General features: G+C 44.7%; 1 protein-coding gene across 1 annotated transcript in view; it reads left to right on the forward strand.

Moving 5' to 3' along the window:
* The window catches only part of IFFO2 (intermediate filament family orphan 2), a 28,689-nt gene extending 14,973 nt beyond the window's left edge, over window positions 1-13,716 (forward strand). The window contains exons 2-9 of the mRNA XM_042831720.1: window positions 2,367-2,427; window positions 2,892-2,987; window positions 4,591-4,731; window positions 6,388-6,530; window positions 8,507-8,627; window positions 10,508-10,597; window positions 11,209-11,339; window positions 11,535-13,716. Of these exons, the coding sequence (XP_042687654.1) occupies window positions 2,367-2,427; window positions 2,892-2,987; window positions 4,591-4,731; window positions 6,388-6,530; window positions 8,507-8,627; window positions 10,508-10,597; window positions 11,209-11,339; window positions 11,535-11,640 (889 nt within the window). The 3' untranslated portion in view covers window positions 11,641-13,716. The remainder of the gene's footprint in view (window positions 1-2,366; window positions 2,428-2,891; window positions 2,988-4,590; window positions 4,732-6,387; window positions 6,531-8,506; window positions 8,628-10,507; window positions 10,598-11,208; window positions 11,340-11,534) is intronic.
* Window positions 13,717-17,279: the final 3,563 nt, after the last annotated feature.

Below are 17,279 nucleotides of genomic sequence, written 5' to 3' on the forward strand. Positions count from 1 at the left end.
CAATCTGCTCCAATGCACACTAGCCCTTTTTTGGGGGTGGTGGCTGTGACTAAAGCACCCTTGGTAGGTGAGAAAAGTGGGAAAAAGCCTGGCTAGGCTTGAAATATGTATGTGTGATGCAGTGACCAGTGCAGCCTGCTGGGGTTGAGCCTTTGGGAAAGCCACAGAACCATCAAGGTTGGAAAAGACCGCTGAGATCACAAAGCACAGCCATACCTCTGATTCCTCTGCACTGCCCCAGTGACCACATCTTCTGCTGTCAAATCAACATCAGGAAGGCACTGACTAACATAAAATGATATCAGGAGAGTAACTTGGAGCACGTTGATTATTAACGATGCCAGTGCCATACTTAGCATCTTCTCAGTGGCTTCTTGTTGCATTTGTTGGAGCGTGTGATAGCAGCTGCCAAGGGCCCTTGTAAAGCCCTGTGTGTTACAGCAAATAGAGCATGATCATATGAATGAGCAATCTTTCTATTGTCTCACTTGCTTGGAAGTTTAAATGGAGAATGAATCAAGTGCCTGTCAGCCTCCAGCTTCTCCTTCCCCTTCTTCCCTACCAATGACCTGATCGCTCCTCTAATTAGGAGAAACAGAAACCAGAGTGGGGTGTGTTGTGTGTAAGAGAAGACGGCCTTTTCCTCTCCTTTGACTCTGAAGGAAGGGAATTAGGGCTGTAAATCACCGCTCTGTGAAATGCACTTGAAGTGGCATAAAGAGAAGAAATGGAATGACTGGAATTTTGTGCAGGATGAGGGAGGTTGGGCTGAGCAAACGTTGAGATGCGTAATTTTGGCAGCTTCCCAGCAAGCCTGAACTGTTGGGGAGGAATGCTAATGCTTTTTGCTTGCTTTTTTGGCACAATCGCTCAAAATATGCAGCTCCATCTCCCAAAAACACATCCCTCTCTGCAGACTGCATCGTGCTCTGTAGGAATGCAGGTAATGCAGCAGGGTAACCAGAATGCAGCCTCTATTGCTGATGGAACAACTAAAGCCTGGAGGAGCAGCACGCATTGCCATTGACTTGCATCCATACAGAACCAGGAGGAGTGATTTAAGCCCAGCAGCACTGCTGTATCTGAAAGAGCCTGTCACAGACTGCAGTATTACTCTCTGCTTTAATTTCACCTTCTTGACTTTAATATTAAATCTGGAAAATGAAGTTACTATTTTTACAGGACCATATACATGCAATCAGCAGTCAGAAAGGAAACAGGATGTGTAAATACAAGCTGAAATATTTGATGACAAATGCAAATTTCAGCCTAAATATTTTACCCTGCTTGGCAGCAAATCCTCCCTGGTAAAAGGATGCACCACAAACCTTCCTGTGTAAATCAACCATGGGTTGTAAGGGGAGAGAGAGTGCACATGCTGCTTTGCTGGCTGTTGCTGCAGCACAATGGCAGGAGGGAGAAGGAGCAGCCAGCATGTCATCGTGGTGCTGCTGCAGTGATCTGTAACCCCTTCAGGTGCTTCTGGTTGTGCAAGTGGCACCGTGCATCCTCCCCTGCAGGAGATCCTCCTCACCTTCCAGCTCAGATGGGATTAAATTTGCCCTTCAATGCGTTATTTGATAAAGTTTTGGTCTCCTCAGTGCCACATCTCCACTGAACACCGCCAGGGATGGAGTCCACCACCTCCCAGGGCAGCCAACACATCACCTCTCTTTCTGCTCTTTGCTCATTGTACTTTTCTTCTCGAACTCAAACTGTATTCACATGTATGAATGAGCATGGCCACATTTCTGAGAGCTTTGCTTTCAAGTCAGCAAATGACAGAAGTTGACAGTGCCCTTTGAAACGTTTGTATGCTTGCAAGGAGGAGCTGCTGCATGGTTCTATACCCAATCCAATAATGATGCTTGTAGTGCAAGGTTTAATTACACAGCTTGTAATGACGAAACTCCTTTTCTTGTACCCTCTCAGTTCTGTGTATTCAGAGACACTCATCTGGGTGCTCTACTTGAGACTGCAGAGGCGTGCAGGTTCTTGCAGGTTTTGATGTACAGAGCACGTAAGTGTTTGAGTTGATTGGACTGAACAGGTGAACAGTGAGAGTGCTGATTCGGGTGATTTAACTTCAGAAGCCTCCTATTGCTCTGAACGTTTCCCACCTTACTTGGAACCAAAAATTGCACAGAACTGTAGGAAGGGCGCTGATTCCAACGAGAGCTGATTTCACTTCTACACTTTTATAGACTTACACCCCTGGTTTGAGGGTGTGTTAATGAGGGGGACCATCTGCTTGATGGCTGAAATAACTGTCATCATCCTACAGCTAGCAGAAAACTTGTGATATGGAAGAAAAAAATACATTCTTTCCCACAGTTAACACTCCATCTGCACATCTTGTCTTTCAGATGGGAAGAGGAACTGACGAGAAGAATGAGCCTGGAGTCTATGGTAGAAACCTTGCGAGAGGTAAGGCTGGAATAGAACCCTAGGAGCATTCAGGTTGAAAAAGGCTTTGAGGATCACCAAATCCATCCATCAGCCCATCCCCCCCGTGCCCACTAACCCATGCCACAGAACCAGGAATCATTTAGGTTGGAAAAAAACACTAAGATCACCAGCTCTATCCATCAGCCCATCCCCACCATACCCACCAGCCGTGTCACTCAGTGCACATAGCCTGTGCTGAATGGCAGTGCTTTCTCTACACCTTTCACTGTGCTAATCACCAAATGGTTGTTGTCTTTTAATTAAAACCCCTCCTGTAGTCCCAGCAGCTGAATGCCTTGCTGTGTGCTAGAGAGCAGGGTGAATGCTTGGAAGCTGAGTGCAGCGTGGGGGTGGTGATGTGCCTTATCAGCCCTGCTCAGGTTAAGTGAGGAAGTGTGTGTTGCCCTGTGGCCCCTGAGTCCTTTGTGTGCTTTCTCTTGCAGGAGGCGCAGGAAGCGGAAGCTCTCCAGGAGGAGTTAAATGAAAAGATTGAGAGATTGAAAGCAGAACTTGTGGTGTTTAAGGGGCTGATGAGTGATGTAAGTACACTGGAGAGCAGAGTGGCCAACTCCCACTGCCTCTGTGAAATGTGTGTGTTGTGCAAATGGCTTCATTCATGAAAAAGTTACGGTCTTAGTGAGTGCTGCTTTGTAGTTAGTATTACGACTGCCTTTATGATCTAATGCATCAGACAGATCTCCCTTCCCCCTGCTTCCTGTCTGGTCTGTGTAGAGATGCATTAACTTGCTGCTTAGCCCATAAACTGGACTCTTCCCTTCCTCCCCCGATTCCACTGCTGGCGATGCTGGCATTCCAATCTGCAGCCGTGGGGAACGTGATGGAGAACTCCCAGGTTAGGGAAAAGGATTCAATCACCATGCAGCTGTCTTGCAGTTTAGCCATACTGATGGCACAATCGTGCAGATATCTGAAAGAAAAGCTGGGTGAACACTAAGGTGGCTTTCTCCATAAGACTGAAGCAGTGTGCTGATGCCAGTTGTCTAATGAAGATGTTCTCTTATGCTTATTTATTCAGTAATTTTGTTTAGAAACCGCTTCCTCCGGTCTTTATATGAGCTTGCAGAACCTGCTCCCTGGTGTCAAATGTATTCTCTCAGGGCCACTGGATCTATTCATGCGAAATTTGGCAATTAGCTGTCTCTTCTTCTGGTGTTTAATGAAGAATAGGCATGCTTGGTTAGAGGCAGTGTGAATCTTGTTAGGGCTGCATCACTTAGAACTCGTTCACAGAGGGAAAGGTGTTGTTCAGTGTGTACAAAAAGGGTGGTGGTGAATGCAAACATCCTGCTGGATTTGAGAGAAGGTGTGCTCTAAGCTTTGCAAGGTGGAAGAGAGCCTAAGGAAAGCAGCAAGAATGCTTGTTTGAGTCCTTCCATGTAAATATGCAGAGCAGAGAAACACAAAATGTTGGCATGTGCCTCGTTCCTTCCTGTTGATAAGAATCACTGCTACCTGTTCAGTTGATAAGAGTGTGTTTAAAGAGTGTCATTGTTCATAGCCTCCTTTTTTTTCAGTGTGTTTGGAAAATAAAAACCTCCCCAAGTTGTCGAGAGGTGCTTGACAGAGGCTGGAGAAGAATGAGAATCATAGAATATCCCAAATTGGAAGGGACCCATTAAGACCACTGAGTCCAACTCCTAAAGAAACCTACTTGATGTTTTCAAACAAAACAAAACCAGGTCCTCTCGTTGGAAAGCAAATTTGCTATTGAGGAGTGCTCTGCAAAGAGTTTTTCCATTTTTCTGGTCAGTGGGATGATTTCCCAACCACTGAGATGCTTTCCAACAGAGAACATCTCACCTGGGCCGGGTGTCTGTAAAAACACGGAGCGGCGTTACTTTGTGGATCCAGCAGTGCTGTCTGAATAGGAGCAGCCCTTATACATCCAAAAGCTGTGTTGGGTTGGGCGTAGGTTGTTCAGTGGCAAAGAACTGAGCTGAGGTTTTCTTGGAATTGGACATGAATGTTAATTCTGTTAGCTGTCCTGTCTGCTTTCCAGGAGAGCAGGACGTAATATTGTTTAAGGATGGTAAGCCCTGGGGTTAGAGAGATACTATGGGGTATCTCTGCTTTCCTGAACTGTATAATAATAGAAGATAATCACTGCTGTCCTTCCTGCAGCCCATGACAGACCTGGACACAAAGATTCAAGAAAAGGCCATGAAGGTGGACATGGACATCTGTCGGCGAATCGATATCACAGCCAAGCTGTGCGATGTAGCGCAGCAGCGCAACTCTGAAGACGTTTCCAAGATCTTCCAGGTGATTAGGCTGTGAATTTTCTGTAGGGCAGGACGAGCAGTGATGGGTCAAGAGGGAGCAGTGTCGAGCAGCGTGGTCCAGGTCGCTTCCATTTATTGAAATTTCTCTGTGCAGAACTATTTTCTTCTTTCTCAGCGTTGGAGTGTAGCTGTCTTCTGATGAAAGAGAAAAACTAAAATGGGGAGAGTTTTCACTCAAGATGAACTTTAAGATATGATGTTAGTCTTGATCCCGTTCGGTAATGAATGCATTAAAAAAAGCATTCCAGGGCCTAGGTTTGTATAAATGGCTTCCTCCTCACAAGTGAGAGGTTTTAAGCTGTCATCTGAATGTTCTTATTTCTGGCTCAAGCTCCACAGCCAGAAATAACACTTCTGTGGTGGCGAGTTATGATTGCATTGTGAGACCTGCAGCTCTAATTGCTTTCCTTGAGCTCCTATGGCTCCTTGGTGCTAGTAGGAAAAGCCGTATAATTTGCTACAAAAGCAAGCAGTTATAGCTCTGTGTTGAGCAAACCTGTAACTCCCATTGCAGTTGATCTTGTGTCATACCTGCTCTTTCAATTGTGATTAATCCAGCTTCCCTTTGGTCTAGACCTGTCCTTCCAATCCCTGAATAAGTCCAGTGCTTTTCTCCGTATTGTGATGCCGTGTGAAAACACTCTAAATACCCTTGTGGTCTCCACTGGTTGTGTGTTTTGGTTGTGATGAAGTTGCCTTAATGTTTGGTGGTTTGTTTTTCTGTTCTTGTTTTCTTTTCCCTTTCTTTCCAGAAAGATTCTGATCTCCTTCTTGGAGACAGTTTTTGTAGCATATTGAGCCACTGCGTTGTGCTCGTGGTTCCTTCTTGTCTTTGAGTGGAATTGCTCTGTCTTTCTGCTCAAAGGTAGCTGCAAAGCACACTTGTGGTCGAGCATGCAGTGGTTAAAATGATCAGTATGGAGAGCAACACCAACAAAGGATGGCTCAGGTGCCAATTAGAGAGAAAACTGTAGGGCTGGGAACAGGCTGTGTGTGACTCAGTGGTGCTGCATCTCTTACAACGATGCTCTCTGCCCTTTGTGGCACAGTGTCCCTTGAATTCTCTGCACATCTGCAAACTTCCTTTTTTTTGAGGCTGTCCAGGGATTGTCATGGTTGGGTTGATCCTCCTTCTGTCAGTCTGAAGACTAAACAGTCTGCCTCTGCTTATGGGGAGGGAACAAACCTGACTTAAAGAATCTCTGCAAGGTTTCTTGTCTACTCTTCACAGTTCTTCAACACTGGGAGCAGCGGCCTGTGGTGGTGGCAGGAAAGGGAGAGTTCTGTCATTTGCTCTCAAACCTGCTGCCTGGGCACTCCTGCAAGCTTTTGCTTTTCCCCTGTATCATTCTAACCTCTGCATGTTCTCTGGTAGGCCATAGGCTGTTGTCAGTGAACAGATGAACATCTGTAGAGCGCTGACAGCCTGCAGCTTGCTTTGCTCTTTGCCATTTTTGAACTGCTTTCTTATGCTCTTTGTTCCCCACTCACTAATGGATGCAAATCTTGAATACATGCAATCCCTGAGCTGCCTGGGAGCTGATGTGGTTATAACCACCCCAACCTAATGCCTCTCCTTTATTTGACACAGCATCTCAATCGAACCTTCTAGTTACAACTCTTCTCTTCAATTAAGGTGGCTTCCAAGAAGAAAGAACGAAAACTTGCCTCTGATGATGACCTCTCAGAACAGGATGCAGACAACAGCAGGTTCTCTGACGACGAGGTCAGCTGTTCTTTGAACATCACAGATGAGATGAAGCGTATGTTCAATCAGCTGTGAGTATCATGGATAACGTGGGGAGGACTGAAATGCAGATTTAATCTCAGAACTCAAATACTGAGTTACTTCTGCAGGCGTTCAGAAGGTTTTTCATGGTAGAGAATTCGAGTCTGTGTTTTCCCTGTGTGTTAGAGGATTTTAGGAGGAGCCTTGCTGCTTTTTGGGCTGGACGGAATATGGCATCATTGGTCACTGAAAGCTCAGGAGTGATTCTGACTTCTCTGGTGTTTCCCATGATTTTCAGGTCAGCTGTGGGTACGTGGCACTGGTGGATGTGTCCAGATCAGTGGTAGCAGAGGATGACAGTCGTATAGATTCCATGAATGTCAAAGGGCAGGAAGAGTTAATTTACTTAGCCTAAAGGTTTGTCCCTGGTGTCCACGGGATAGCGAGAGTTAAGGGTCTCTGCTGTTTTCTCTTGGCAGAGGGAGCCCCAGCCAGCACCGTAGGTCTGATTTCAGTAGCATTTCAGTATTTGTGTCTTCTGCCAACTTCTGCAATGACTGTGCTGGGAGAGGCAAGAATTCCCAGTGCTTTCCCACACATCAGTATTTAATACAGAGGAGTACACAAGTCTTTCTCTAAGGAGCACTGGCTCCTCTTCTGTTGCCAGCTGTTGCCAGAAGTTCTGTTTTCAGGCCATGCCCCCTTCCTTCCCTCCTCAGTTTCATATGTAGGAGGGCATGATGTGCCCAAGCAGTGCAGGTCATTCTTCATGTTATAACTGTTGGTGCTGTGTTCATGGCTTATTGAAGATGATACATGATTAAGTAAACTCTTGATTTGGGGGCTTTGTCAGGTGGAAGGTGTATTTTACAAGTAGCTGATCTTATCAACAGAAACCTTATGCAACTTTTGTTGTGTCTGTAGTGATGACCTTAATGCATAAGTGCCTAGCACTAAAAAGGCAAAACGTGGTCAATGTTGAACATTTGTCTGTAACAGACAGCAGTCAGAACTGGGAGTCTGCATTCTGATAGCGCTTGCAGCAAAAAGAAACTGAGCTGAAGAAATTCAATTGCAAAAGACAGAATCGTGTATGTCCAAAATGTTTATTATTTTGTGGAGATAAATGCCATCTCTTGTGCCAAGCTTCTCAGCTTTCTGAAGACAGTGGGGAGCTCAGCTTCCGGATTGAGATGTTATCTGCCTAAAAGGAAGTGAGCTAAAGAACCAGAAATGCATCAGCCAGAAATGAGCAAACTGCTGCTTCAGGTTTTTGCCAGGCCTCCTTAACAAAGACAAGAAGCAGCTACTTGTGTTTCACCGCCTGCTGCTCAAACCAAGAGGGACCTGGCTGCCTTCTGAAACTTTTTCCTTTATTGCACAACTGGCCATATTAAAGGGGCTTGACCGAATAGCGAGGTTAAAGGCCACTCTGCCACTGTTTTTTCTCAGTCTTAAATGGCTTTAGTAGTATCTTTGCTTGTCCAGCTCAATAGTAAGTACTTATGTTCACTTGTGCATCATTCTGGGGCTCAGTTTTCTCTTACTTATTTTTGAAATGAATGTTTCTAAGTGCTTCAGGGGAAAATGTTGGCTGAACTTCAGCGTGAAACCAGCAGGGAATCTTCTAGTGGCTGTTTCCTGTATAATTCCCCAAACTGTGGTTGAGTTCATTTTCCCATGTATAGAAAGAACAGTTTAAAACATTTTTGTGGTTTTGCAAACAGGGGAAACTAACAAGCAGCACCATCTGGAGGACAGAACTAGGACTGTGTGCTTGGGTTGGGAATGCTAACAAGGATCTTTTATTCTGCTTTGGAGTGGCAAAGAGCCCAGGAGTTGAGGGACTTGCAGAGAGTGGCAAAGCCTGTTTTTAAAATCTTTCAGGATTTTCAGCCGCTTTGTTTCCTTTGTTCACTTCTTGTAAGCCCTTTTCTGTTTTCTTTTTTCCTTAAACATAAAATGAGGGGCTGAAGGAGTGGGGCTGGAGTTCTTTTTCACTCACGCTTTTCCATTACCTTAACAGTCGTGAGACATTTGATTTTGATGACGACTGTGATAGCTTGACGTGGGAGGAGAACGAGGAAACGTTGCTTCTTTGGGAGGACTTCACAAACTGCAATCCTTCAATTGACCTCCAAGGAGAGGTGAGTATTTCAGTTAGCTTCTTAAACTCTTCTCTTCAAAACTGGTATCCTTCAGCTGCTCTTTCAGCCATCTGAGCCTTTGGGTATTTGACTGGTGATCTAGTTTGCCATGCAGACTTGCTTTGATTTTAAAATCCTCTTAGTGCTTTCTCTCCGTGGTTGCTTTTCAGTTTATTTACCAAAGTTTATTTCTTCTGCTCCTTCAAACTGAAGGAGATAGAAATATCAAGCTAGTGTCAAAAGATCCAAGGCTCTAGCTGTTGTAGGAGCATCACACCACCTGTCACCCTGCCCAGCGAGGCAGCTAAAGCCCTTTATCTCCCATGCAGCATCTCACTTTCTCACCCAAAATCAGCAATGCAGTGTGTGAGATGGTACCGTGCCCTCATTCCAGCAGGGAGAAAAGTAAACTTGGTGTGTGCCATGTGTGATGCTAAGGTATATGCAGCCTGACACAAAGGGCTGTGTAAGGCCCAAGGGATCTTCTGAGCCCACAGATCTTGTGCTTCTGTCTTCCCAGTCAATAGGAATCTCCTGGTGCTGGTGGATAATAAACAGCTTGCTCTTAATCCTTAAGATCCCATGCAAAGTAAGCTAATGGCTGCACGCTGCCTCATTCAGTGACTCCTGAGCCTTTTAGAACAGGCCTAAAGAGAGATTGAAATGGCAAGGTCTGGCTCTATGCAGGCAGTCTTAAACGTGATGCTATTATTTCATTACTGAGCAGCATGACAGCAGTAGGTAGGCAATAATCCTGCCTTCTCCCATCATTGCCGTAGTACAGAGATGCTGAGGCAGCAGTCTCCTGAATATTGTCTTGTGTTGACTGCCAGGGGTGTGTTAATTTACATCTTCCCATTTGTGGATCATCTGGCATAGCCTGAAACTGCAGAGATTATTTCAAAGTGCTGGGACTGCAGAAAGCAGCATACTTAGCTGTACGTCTTTTGAGCAGGAAGAGTGGCAGAGTGATAACGTGCAGCCATGTACTGGAATTAGTGACAGATTTATTTGCATATACCCATGTGTGCATGTATAAGCACAGCTATCAGAGGAATATTGCCGAACTCAGACCTTCAGTGCAAAAACTCTAAAGGTTTTAAGAAGCTTAAATCCTTCTAAATGAAAATTATACAAGGAAAGGGTAGATCCGTCTTGTAGATGGAGATTCAGAATAAAGACTGCTCCGTCTGTGCCTGGTCTTTAACACAGTGCTTTACATGCCTGAATCTTCCTTCCACTGGCTTTATTCCTTTCAAGTTCTTACACGGTGCCCTCACCACCTTCTTTGAAGGTCTTCCTGCTTCTGCATATAAAAGGATAAGTGGAGTGATTGTTGTAACTATAGGCTGGTTAGCCTGACGTTGATCCCATGTAGGATCCTGATGAAGCTGCTGCGGATGTGGCCGAAGGATGGTGGCAAAATGAATGCTCATCAACTCGGTTGTGTTAAATTGATTACTTTGCCTAGCATTTAAGTAAGGCATTTTGATAGGGGACAGTGTGTGCAGGCTGTGAGATGATGGAAACTGAATGGTCTTGGGAGTAGCAGTATGGAATCAGAAAATAAGAATTCCAGAGCGATGCTGTAAGCAGTGGTGTGCTCAATACAAGGGGGGAAAAAAAAAAGGAGTTTCATGTCTGGAAAGTAATTGCTGCATATTTCTGTGTGATCAGACTGGGAAAGGTTCAGCAAATGCAGCGGTTTCGTTCTTTGGCATCATCAGGTATCTGTTTGTTGTTGGAGTCTTGATCCAAGGTTCCTTTTGCATGGGAGGGTGTAAGAATTTGTGCTTCCCAGTGAGGTTCTGTGAGAAAAATCCACAGTCTGCTGCTCTGTCGGTTTCTTGCTAATTCTTTGTGTCCTGATTTCCCATCAGGAAGAAAACCTGGGAAACTTGATCCACGAAACAGAGTCTTTCTTTAAAACAAGAGACAAGGAATACCAAGAAACAATAGGGCAGATAGAGGTAAGGAAGTGATTCATGATCATATAAATAATTAGTAATGGACAAAACGTGTGCAGTGCTCTGGTCACAGATATACATGCACACATTGCCAAGGAGGAATGTGTATCTCTATCAAGAACGCAGAGGTGTTTTCCTTTGACACAGTTTTGGATATTTTTTCCTAAATATCTGTTTTCCTCACTACTGCTGACCAAGCACAGCTCTGCAATCAGCGCAGTGAGAACCTTCAGAGCAAAGAATCAAGGTGCACTGTTGTGTTTTCCGCTGTTTGTCTCGCATTGCCCACCATCAGACTGGGAAATGTTTCACAGGAAACCACCTCAGGGGTCGCCAGGCACAACATCTGTAGCTTCTCACCATCTTAGCCCCGAACGTGCTTTCATTCACTGCTATGTGCTGACAAAGAAAGCAGCAGAACAGGATATAAGAGCTGTTCTAAAAACAGAGTTGAGCTCTGATTAAAATGCACCTCATAAGGAGATGAATGCACTCTCAGCATGCAACACTGGCATAAAGGATTTATATATCCCCAGCAGTGTGTAAAGCTGAGGGAGGCTGGGAGGAGCTGCTAGCAGCTCACCTTGAGCTGATGTGTTTTTCTTCTCCTCCAGCTGGAATTGGCCACAGCCAAGAGTGACATGAACCGCCACCTCCACGAGTACATGGAGATGTGCAGCATGAAGAGGGGCCTGGATGTACAAATGGAAACCTGTCGCAGGCTTATCAAAGGTTCAGCTGACAGGTAGTAAGATCTTGGAATCCTCCTCCTTACCATCCCACCTTTTATTTACCGCAAAAACTGAAGTTTGTTGGTAATGAAAGCTATTCTTAATTGTTTGAAGAGTGAAAGTGACGATTCCCTCCACAAGTCCCACGTTTTCTTGCCTGTCAGTGGTGTTCTATGCTTTGTCTAAACCTTTCTCTGAATTTTCTGCAGAAATTCTCCATCTCCCAGCTCTGTAGCCAGCAGCGACTCAGGAAACACAGATGAAATTCAGGATGAGTTGGACAGAGACGCGGATGTGGAGCCCATGGTCAGCTGATACGTGGTTGGAGCACTCAGTGAAAGGGAAAACACAAGCAAAGATTGGAAAACAACACACTGATGGGGGGTGAAAAGAACAAAATTAAGACTTGTAAGCCCCTGCATCGGGCTTCTAAGGACTCATTCCTACACGCATCCCCACCCCAACCAAGGATTGGTGCTGTAAATTTCTATTGTTATACAATTCACAAATGCAGAGTCCTGTAAGAAAACATGGTGTTTTAATTGTGCCTTTGCCCCAAGCTGAGCCACTTTGAGCTCCAGTGGAATATTACTAGCAGGTGTTTTTATATGAAAAAAAAAAAAAAAAAAAAAGTAAATTATATACGTATCTATTGAGAAATCTGGTTGCAGCAGAGAATGGTGCTGCAAAGGCTCTGGATATTTCAATAAGCTTCTGGTTTTATGGAACTGATTGGCAAAAGAAATACTGGCAAACTGAGCAAGGAACCCGAGACAATTGTGGTGTAATTACCAAAGCCTGGCACACACACACACAAAAAAAGCAAAGAATGCCTGCAAATTGATCTGTAAACATTTAAAAATAATCCAGGGTTTCGAGACCGAAAGGAGTTTCTTCATTCCCTCATTCTGGGTGAAGGAACCTTTGAGATTTGGAGATTTGGACAAGGTCTCTGCCAAACTCCAGACTCAGAGGCAGCAGGTCTCAGCTCGGTGGCAAAGCAGTGGGTGAGGGAGGGTTTGTTGGGGTGGGACTGTCACTGATAAACTACTATGCAACAAAAAATAAGCGCGCCTTATTGATATGGAATGTTTGATCTCTGCTGGGCTACAGTTATCTCTTGGGGGAAGGAAAGCTCAAAACACTTTGCACACGTTAGTTATCTGTAGAGCTTCTTTTGAGGAGGAAAGTCTTGTTTCAATGCCTTTGTTTCCAGTGGTTGGATGGAGGGAGAAGTGAGACCTTCAGTTCCGGAGTTGTTTTGTGTTTTCTTTTCCTTCAGGATATTTTTTTTAAACCACAGCATTTGCAGATTTTACTTTGCTGACAGGGAGATAACTCCACTTTATGCTGCTTTCGTGACGTGGGATAGTTGAAGCATCGGGATGAACTGACATGTTGTGCTATGGATGTGGGCTTGAGATGACACTGAGAGAGCTCCAGACCACTGTTCTTCAGCAAAGCTGAACAACAGACAGCACTGTAATCCTTTTTAGGGCGTAGTAAAATCAATCCCAAACTGCTGCTGCCCTGAAGTTAGGGAGGAACAGCTGTGTGCTTTCTCTGTGAGAAGGCTTTGGCAATCTGTGTCAGAAGTCTGCACCTCTGGCATCATCGAGCTGTTTGTGGTTATTAGTGGGAGTCGTAGCACCTCAGCCAGGTAAAAACAGGGTATAAACCTAAGCCAATAATGTTTTTTGTTTGTATTTAAGAGCAAGATTGCAAGTGTAGTTAATACTGCCTAAAGGTAGCTCTGTAGTTAACTAGCAGTTGCAAGAGGAGTAAATACCAAATGTGTTTTGTACCTGCCAGAAAACTTAGCAGCTGTTTCATCTGAGCAGTGCTAGGACTGGGCAGGGAAATTCCAGATTTAAGCACCCTCTCAGTGTTATATAAAGGTAGGGTGGCCATCTTTTAGCTTCCTGAGTATTGTTTCAAAGCCTCTCTTCTTTATTGATCCAAAATCAGCAGGGCTGCATCGTAAGCATGCAGCCAGCAGAGATCAATATTGCTTTCTTGCAAAAAGAGCACGAGTGTTTCAGCAAATGGGCTGAAAATACCTCTCCATCTCGTGCTGCTGTGCAGAGGGGGCAGGAGCTCAGAGGGATTCTCCTGGTTGTTCAGAGCGAGGAGAACTACTGGGGGTGACCCAACTGGATTCACAGCGTGAGCATCCACGGCCTCCGTCCAAGAGAAGAGATCCAAGGTTGTGGTTCCCTCACTGGTTAAAATACTCAGCGCTGTTATTCGTAGAGTTAGCAGCAGTTCTTGTGGTGTGTTTTAGGGGCTTCTTCATCACGTAGGTGAGGAAGATGCCTTATTCCAAAGTGCTCATTCCTGTTATTTCTTTGGTGGCCAAAGTGGTGTCATGTTCACTAGGGCTGCGAGTGCGGGGCGGGTGGGAGGGGGCAAGAAATACCAGATGGGATATTTTTGTGACTGCATGCTTTCAATAAAGTACTGTTAGGGTTTTTGAGCCTGTATGAACTTCAGCTGCTAAATACGTCGTTTCTCACGAGGCTGGGAAACCGTCTGCCAAAGCTGAATGTCTGTAATGCTTTAGTGACTTTGGTGGAGGCATTAAGCAATCTCCTTGCACAGTGAGTCAGCCTCGTTGGAGGCTGATGTGTGGCTGTCCTCAAATTATGAGATGTTCTTTGGTACTGGAGAAACTGAGCAATTTCAATGACCATCCAGCTTAGCTGCTGTTAGTTTTTTTGTTTTTTTTTTTAAATTATCATTGTTTTAAAACTCAGTGACATAGCAAGAAAAAGGCTGAGTGGTCTTGCAGCGAGTAGCTGGCGTGGTGAGGTGGGAAAGAATATCCTCAGTTTGACAGTGGGAGCCAAGTGAGGAAGCAGAAATGGAGCTGTAACCCACAGCTCATCTCGTAGCCATAATTATGAGAAGCATCTGTCATAGGTTGTATTTTTTGGTAAGTGTAAGGGATGTGGGTTTGTAGTAGACAGTATAGAAATAACGCGTGCGATGGTGATGTGTGTGCTGGTAGGTTACCATGCTCGTTGGTGTCTTTCTTATAACCATATGTAATCCATTTTCTAGGAAGAAAAGAACAAAAAAAAGGTGTTTTCATACTTGGGATTGGGGTTTTATTTTCATGTAGGTCTCAGCGGGTCAACCTGTTGGATGTGAGCAAGGTTGGTCCTTGATAGTTTCCCTAGGAGGTCTTTGGTTGGTTTAGCGTCAACGGTGGCCCTGCTCTGTTTGTGTTGAACCACTCTGTAGCAACCAGATCAAAAGCTTGCCAGAAAAAAAAAAAAAAAAAAATGGTGAAAATGCTGGAAAATGATTTTGGTGACCTCTTTCTTTTTCTTTTCTTTTCTTTTCTTTTTTCCCTTTCCTTTGTAAAGCTGTAAATACTTTATTTTTGTTTACTACTCATAAATGCGGTGTCATATTGACACTTTTTTAGACTGATAATCAGAAAATCCTCCTCATTGTTTCTCATTTTTTAAAAGGGGGTTTCAAGGAAGCAAATTTTTTTGCTCGTTAGCGGTGTAATAATAGAACCAATTCCTAAAATGGGTTTGTACAAAAAAAAAAGATAACGTTTTCAGTAAACACTGGCGGTTGCTTTTGTGGATGCATGTCGTTCAGAAATGTCCAAAGAATAATGTGATACAAACACTTTTTCAAAGATGTAGTAATTATTGTATTAGTTCAGACAACGTAACAACAAATGTATTAAAAAACAAAAAAAAAGTATGGGGGGAGGGGGGATGTAATGAAATTCAACTAAGCTAAATATGTAATTATTTATATAAAAAAAACCCACACGGTATATATTCTATTTTTATTAGAGGTTTTTAAAGTGCAAACAGAGTTCTGTTGGCAAATGCAACTGTTCCCCTGTGAAGTATCTCCTGCTTGGATGGGACTCCGAAATCCCCGGCTTGTTTTCATGTGATGATGTGGAACGATGGGATGGGAAGGGCTGAGATGTGTTCCCCATCGCTTCCTCAGAGGTAGGGAAGCCTCAACCTGCAGAATTACTGCTGCTCTCAGCCCATTCCTACTGCCCCAAATTGGCTTCGTGTCCTTCCCACTTGGAAGACGCGTTGCGTTGGTCTCCGCCAGCGTAAATGGGAATTAATGAAACAGAGTAGATCTAAATAGTGCCTGGCTGTAGATCTAAAGCTCTTTCCACCCAAGACGAGGTGTTTTTCCATCGCCTTTGCTGCCAGCAAAAACACAAGCTGAGATCATGGTCCAAGAACGGCGACAGTTGGGTGCGCGCAGCCTTACGTGGAGCAGCTCTTTGCTCGTGTTTCCTTTGGCTGTGGGAAAAGCTGGGAGAATGTTTGTGCTGGAACTGCAGTATGGGGAAGTCTCCAGCTGTGTTGCACGTTTGTGAGTGCTTTATTTTAGAGATGATATTTAAAGCAATTATAATTGCTGTGGTCAGTGCTAAATCACAGTTGAGCTCTGGTTGACCAAAGGGGTTGACCAGACTTTTCCATGCCGTGCTTCCATGGTGTAATAACACCCCAATGAGGATTTTCCACATTTTGCTTCAGGATTTTTGGGTTTTGTTTCTTATGCACTGCTCCAGGACTTGGGTTGCTGGGGGAACACGCAGGTTTTAGCGATTTGTGTCACCCAAAATGCTCCATTTTAAGCTTTTATTACAAGATAACTTTATCAGTGTGAGTTTTAAACTAGAGATTGCTGCACTGTATCCTGGTGTTAATGATGCTGGTGGTAGAGGTGAACTAGACATACTGCCTGCCAAATTCTTAATTCAGTCCCTCCCCAGCCGTTGGTGGAGAGGCTGGAGGTTTGACCCCAAGTCTTTGGCAGAGTAGTGAAGAAACACTTGATTATTTCTTGTTGTCTGTTTTTGTGTAGAGTTCTGTGTCTTAAGACCCTTCCGCGTCCGTGGGAGCCGTTCCGAGCTTCTCTTTTGCAGAAGCAACAAATTGTGTTGGCAGAAATGGGTTACTTGATGCTTCTGGAAACGACGATTCCCTCCTGTCTAATTCCATAGGATCATAGAACGGTTGGGTTGGAAGGGGCCTCAAAGGTCACCCAGTTCTGGGTTGGGTCTCTGTAGAGGAAATAATGCTTTAAAAACCCACCAGGCTGGGGTTCTTTGAGGGCCTTGCAGCTGACAGCCCCGTTTCCATGGCAGAGCTCCCCATCCCATTGGGCCACCAACCCAACGCTGTGGGGTTCGCTGCCTGAAATGATGCTCCTCCCATAGCTGTCATTGGAACCCCCAAAGGTTTATTTGTCATCAAGAAAGAGCTGAAGATGACTGAAAAGCTCAATCACCAAACGCTCCTTTCACTACAAGAAACACAATTTAGCCCTTGCTCAAGTGTACGTAGCTTCAGTTCTGCCAAAAAGAAAAAAAAACCCAATTATTTATTATTTAAGGTGTCGGAGTGGAGGGTGTCAATGAATGAATCACTTCTCGTCAGTCCCTCTTTAGGTCATTGTAAGAGTTTTTTATACACATCAAAACAGACTACTGATGGGTGTTGGAACCTGTTTACCGTCCGGTTGTAAATATTGTGCTTTGTATTCTGTATATTGGCTTCTTTTAAAGGAAAAAAAAAAAAACAAACAGAAAACAAAAGAACTGGTGATGCCAGCTGGGATCCAAGGTGAGGATGGAGCAGCACCGGGTCCTGAGCTGAGCTGGGGGTGGATTTGGGCTCCTGGTGTCTGACACCACCGACGGCAGATTTGGGACCATGGAAGGCTCCTGTTGACCTGAATCCATTTCAGAAGGAGCAGCAAGAGCCAGAAGGACTCCAGCTCCTTTGATTTCCAATGGATTATTGCAGTTTTTCTTCATTAGTGCCAAAACCCACCGCTCAGTTCTGCTCGTCGCTCCCTCCGTCGTCCGTCTGTCCTTCCGTCCGTCCGTCCCGCCTCTGCTCTGCAGGAAGGGGGGGGCTGTGCTGGGGGTCCCGGCTCTTTGGTTT

Source organism: Centrocercus urophasianus, unplaced genomic scaffold (genome assembly GCF_019232065.1).
Source record: "Centrocercus urophasianus isolate 14NV4802_14NV808 unplaced genomic scaffold, USGS_Curo_1.0 seq_36, whole genome shotgun sequence".
NCBI classification, from domain to species: Eukaryota; Metazoa; Chordata; class Aves; order Galliformes; family Phasianidae; genus Centrocercus; species Centrocercus urophasianus.